We start from the raw sequence: 5,827 nt of genomic DNA, 5'->3' as shown, positions 1-5,827 counted from the left end.
AAGGCAAACTTGGTCATGATGTCAAAAACTGGTCATGTCATGTCAATGAGCTTGCAATTATGTCTTGAGATAGGACAGTAGGTATCAATATGAAAGACATAGAATGGCCTTTCCTAATGTGAAAGACAACTTGTGCATGATGTCAAATACTAATGCTGCAGCACTGGCAATATGATGGCAATCCTTCAACCTCATCCCCATAACATAGATAGGGCCAAGGACACCATAAACTACATGTCAACTACAAACTTTTTTAAATGAAAAAGCAGACACTACAAACTCTTCTAATAAAAAAGCACACACTACAAACTTTTGTAGTCTCAAAAAGCGGACACTACAAACTTTTCTAATGAAAAAGCGCAACACTACAAACTTTTGTAGTCTCAAAAAGCGGACACTACAAACTTTTCTAGTAGTCTCAAAAAGCGGTCACTACAAACTTTGTAGTCAAGATAACCTTTTGACTCTAACCTTAACTATGTAGTCTAAGTCCATGCTTTTGTAGTCTTTTATAGTGTATCAGTAAACTGTGTAGTCTAAGTCCGACTTTTTTGTAGTCTATCAGTAAACTTGGTAGTCTATATCTGATTCTTATAGTACAGGATGCACCTTCCTTTTTTGGTCATTTTTCCCACGATACAATAATTGTAGCCCTTTCTTTTAGCTTTCTGAATATACTGAAATCATGTTATTTGGTTTTGTTTTTATAGAGAAAAACACAAAAAAAAAAAAAAAACACGATGCTTTTGAAATTCCTTTACCTAATATCTCCACAACGGGAGCACTTCAGAACATAATTCAAACAGATTCGGGAAGCTACAGTGCAGGGCTACAACTTTCGTTTTTTGACCATTTTTCGTAATTGGCCATGTGACCACCCTCCAGGGAAGCCCATTGCATGGACCCTGACATGTGGGATACATTTGAAAAATCACAATGAAATACCCAGGAATACATTTGAAAAATCACAATGAAATGCCCAGGGCTACATTTGAAATTTTGCAATGAAATACCCAGGGATACATTTGAAAAATCGCAATGAAATGCCCAGGGCTACATTTGAAATTTTGCAATGAACTACCCAGGGTATCTATTGAAAAATCGCAATGAAATGCCCAGGGCTACATTTGAAATTTTGCAATGAAATACCCAGGGATACATTTGAAATTTTGCAATGAAATGCCCAGGGCTACATTTGAAAAATTGCAATGAAATGCCCAGGGCTACATTTGAAATTCTGAAATACCCAGGGTATCTATTGAAAAATCGCAATGAAATATCCAGGAATACATTTGAAAAATCACAATGAAATGCCCAGGGCTACATTTGAAATTTTGCAATGAAATACCCAGGGTATCTATTGAAAAATCGCAATGAAATATCCAGGAATACATTTGAAAAATCACAATGAAATGCCCAGGGCTACATTTGAAATTTTGCAATGAAATACCCAGGGTATCTATTGAAAAATTGCAATGAAATACCAAGGGTATCTATTGAAAAATCGCAATGAAATACCCAGGACTACATTTGAAAAATCGCAATGAAATACCCAGGGCTACATTTGAAAAATCGCAATGAAATACCCAGGGATACATTTGAAAAATCGCAATGAAATGCGCCAGGTATCCATTGAAATTTTGCAATGAAATATCCAGGGATACATTTGAAAAATCACAATGAAATACCCAGGGATACATTTGAAAAATCGCAATGAAATGCCCAGGGTGTCTATTGAAAAATCGCAATGAAATACCAAGGGTCTCTATTGAAAAATCGCAATGAAATATCCAGGGCTGCATTTGAAATTTCGCAGAAAATGCGCTGGGTATCTATGGAAAATTCACTATGAAATACCCAGGCCTACATTTGAAATGCCTTTCAAAAAATCCTAAGCATTATAGATATGGCCTCTAGGCTTAAGTCTAAGTTATAGAAATGACCCTCTAGGCTTGGGTCTAGGTTATAGAAATAAAGTGGTAGCCACTAGTGCTATGAAGGCGTCGTCACTGGAACAGATAATGGTGGATCGGTTGTTCATTTTGCCCGACCATAAATATTTATATCTAGTTCTTGTAACCCAAGTCGACGAATGATGACTCTCTTCCTTGCCTGTGGTTGGCTTACAAAATCCGATGGCAAATGCAGAGTACGTTTGAGTGCTTTTGCTGATGCTCACATTTATCCACGAGACCAGGCGATAACTCGTACCAAAAAAAAACGCTCAAGCGCGTTATAGCACGTACTTAACAAGCTCCCCTATGCATCCCGCCACCGTCTATAACACATACACAGATAGATGCTGGTAATACAATTCCAAAAACGCGTCGATCGCGGCTGACGTGAATGTTAACGTTGATGACGGACCAGTGGCCTCAGCACCCTCATCGGAGATGAAGCTCAATTAACATAAGGGAAAACGGAAAACTCCTTCCAGGACGAAATACGTCCAGAAGGCGGACCGTTGTGTTCGTCCTGTGTTCGTCCTGAGTCCAAGAAGCAACAAGTACTGTGGGGCGCTGGAGATACCTCGTAATGAGCGTCAAATATCAAGAGTGCCAAAAGAGAGCCTAGCGCCAATCACCATCGTCAACAACCCACCTTCCTCTCTCGCTCCTCCTCACCAACCATCTCAACTCTCAACACTACCCTCCGCCTCCAAAAACGCATTAACAATTGCGTATTCCTTCCTCGTCGGTTTATACCCCTCCACAAGTTTATCTTGTTCTCCCGCATCCTCAGACTGGGACAGCAACACCTCCTTCGAGTCGTCGTAAACCTCGTCGATCGTCACGCCAAAATCACCCTCCAGCTGCCCCTTTATCATGCCGCGCATCACTTTGTCAGGCATCATTAGGAAGTCGAGCATTCTGAACATTAGAGTTACGACGGCTTTGGAGCCTGTTTGGACGGCTTTTACGTTCGTTCGTTTATTTAGTTAGCTAGTAGAACGAAATGTCGTGATAATAAGACCAACCGCGGCGTCTGTAGACTAGGAAATCTGCTCTGTGTTTTTGTACTGCATGAGTGTGAGTGTGAATGGGAACTGACAAGGGAGAGAGGGCTTACGCTCTGGCCCGCCCCACGTTGCTGTTACATTCCTGTTTAAACTGCGGAACTACGTATGTATGTGAGTCGATGTAGGCTGGGTAAAGAAGGCGAGAGGGACTGACGATATAATCCCACTCGGGATATTCTTTCATCAGTCCGATGACGTACTCCAACCCCGGGGTGTGCGTGAACCCTGATACAGGCGGGGGAAGGAGGGCGTTGACGTCGTGTTTCTTGAAAAACTCCTCAGGCCGCCCACAGATAATTTTATGTGGAATCGGGTCACCGGATGTCCAGTCGTTTTCTTGACATTCCCTTTTTAAAATCAACAAGTCAGTGATTTCTTTTTGTGAATCCAAAGCAGAAAACGGAGAAGCGAGGCCGTCGTACTTGGAACAATAAACAGTTGACAAACCGACGTCCAGACACCCAATACGCTCGCTCATTTTTTTGCCTCTCCGTCTTCGTTGACTGCAGGTCCAGCAGAACGAACCCAAGTTGAGAAAGTGCTCAAGTTTCCTGACGGAGTTTGGGAATTTGTAGTCGGCGTATGCGGGGATGTTGACTCCCCCGAACCGAGCTATTGTGGCTTCTTCGTCTGCGATGTTCTACCCCCATAGAAGATGCGGTAGGAAAGAAACATAAAGATACATACCATTTTAAGCAACAACTGCCACAAAAAATTTGACATGAGCGTCATTCGTCGCACGCGAAGCGTATCAGCTCCATCGCGCAGGTCATCCGAGTCACATAGCCGGTCCACGCCCATATGTGGGATATAAACAGGGTCCAAACTCCAGGGATGTATTGGAATTCCTTCATAATCAGGTAGAGAAGATGGAACAATGCGCGATCGTCCGCAAGTAGGTACTCCGTCGTCAGTTCAGGGCAATAATTCCTTTCAGAATCTTCCCCGCCCCCGAATGGCAGCGTGATGCCGACCCCGTAGACGTGCCCGAACGCATCAAGTATACATTTCTCTTTTTCGTTTCTTGTAAACCCGACCCACTTACTTATGAGATCGTTTGGTTCGGCGGGGTGGAGTAGGTAAGACGCATATCGGGCCAGGATGTTTTGGACTGGGAATATGGGAAAGTGCTCGGATTTCAGGTGGGTTTCGGAGGAGTCGGAGAGCCGCAGGCGGATGGGTATAGATGTGTGGGAGGGGTTGAGGAGGGGGTTGGGGCCGTACTGCGCTAAGACCTTTGACCAGTGGTGGTTCCACTGTGGTTTGATGTCCGTCCGTGTGACAGGCAGTGGTCGTGTTTCACGCTCGGCGAGGAGGTTTCCGACAAAGTCTATAGGCTGGATTGGCATTAATCACCGCGTTTGTTGGTGAAGAAGCGAGAGATGTTGGGTAGAGAGGGTGAGTGGCAAATGAGTGTCTTTGTGTTGAACTAAAGGAGTTTTAATTAGAGTGTTGTTGTGGAGTGTTGCTCAAAGGACGGATACTGTATCACGTGTCAAAATACTACCTATCGACATCCGAGGTTTGTCTTTCGACCTGTTGGGAAACCAACATGTTTTGCGGCAAAAGAAAAAAAAACATCTATAGATACACAAGCTACAATCCAGAACAACAGTCGAAAGCGGGTTTAAAAAAAGCGGGGGAGTGAGAGGAATCAGCAAAACCCAATGTAAATCACGCATAATCAGAGGGGGGCCTCAGCACGATGCAGTTCCTGCGAGTCCACAGTAGACCGTAAGATTGTTCGCTTGTATCCAATCCCGGCGGACCAACGGCGCATCAACCTGGTGTCTATATGCATCACAAATCAGCACCCAGCAACGAAAGATTACTCACGCATCACGTAAATGGGGCACAAAACCGCCAAGTTTTTGCAAGCGCGTAACACCCGCATCAAGACAGTGAGGTCGTCGCAGAACTTGGCATCATCAACGCCAACACGCCTCGAACCAGGCCAACTGCTTCATCCTCCCTCTCCCACCTCTCCACAGCCCTAGGCAACTTCCTCATCGTATTCTTCACACCCTCGACTTCGGGGTTCGACAGCTTGTCTACCTCCCTCTCAATCAACGCCCTCATCATATCAAATAGGGTTTGAGCTAGGGTTTTAGGCGGACCCAAACTACAGTAGTTGGTAGTCAATAAAGGGAAGGGGGAGAAAGGGTGGGCGAGGGGGTACATACTTCTAGTGGGCAAAGTAGATTTCAAATCCTAAATCTCATCCAGTACGTCTTCGTGGTATTTGTCTTGTTAGACGTTGATTAAGGTGTACTCTGATCAGACGAGACGAGCGCGAACCCTAATTCCATGTTATTTGTCAGGATTGGAATGGATGGAAGAAGGGGTGACGTGAACGTACAGTCGCATATTTCATTCTGACCTCACCTAGCCCACTTGACAGATCCGCTTCCCAAACAACAAATCCGCCCACTGAAGCTCCGAAATATCTGGGGGGACATCTGGGAATCTCGTTCTCCCTCTCGTAGGCCGTCCACCAGATGGAATTGGAGCTAGGACTGCGCAGGATGTCCTGGAAACTGCGGTTGGTACGGCTGATGTGCTAGAGGTCTATTTGGTGTCGTTCGTTGCGGCAACTTGGGAGCGATGTAGGCGCGACTAGGTTTCATCACCGATGGCGTCGATACCGAGTTCCTGGGGACGGATTAGGGCAGCGAACGGCCGGCTATAGGGAAGGCTACACACCATGATGCTGTACGAGCAATGACTTTCTGGCTGAACAATAACTTGGCAACTTGGTGATGTGTGAGAGTTTCGCGGTCTTCACCGACAAAGATACAAAGAGCTACA

At 44.9% G+C, this 5,827-nt stretch overlaps 1 protein-coding gene across 1 annotated transcript; it reads right to left on the bottom strand.

The window, feature by feature from the left end:
* Positions 1–2,942: 2,942 nt before the first annotated feature.
* Positions 2,943–5,725, bottom strand: LACBIDRAFT_333524 (uncharacterized protein; the record flags this gene model as incomplete). Its single annotated transcript, XM_001888139.1, has 10 exons — positions 2,943–3,019; positions 3,052–3,118; positions 3,174–3,659; positions 3,707–3,867; positions 4,065–4,349; positions 4,856–4,937; positions 4,970–5,141; positions 5,203–5,204; positions 5,379–5,549; positions 5,723–5,725. The coding sequence occupies 10 exons, from the start codon at positions 5,723–5,725 to the stop codon at positions 2,943–2,945; spliced, it is 1,506 nt and encodes a 501-aa protein (XP_001888174.1).
* Positions 5,726–5,827: the final 102 nt, after the last annotated feature.

Source organism: Laccaria bicolor, genomic scaffold (genome assembly GCF_000143565.1).
Source record: "Laccaria bicolor S238N-H82 LACBIscaffold_52 genomic scaffold, whole genome shotgun sequence".
NCBI classification, from domain to species: Eukaryota; Fungi; Basidiomycota; class Agaricomycetes; order Agaricales; family Hydnangiaceae; genus Laccaria; species Laccaria bicolor.
This window is presented reverse-complemented; position numbering and strand designations above follow the sequence as displayed.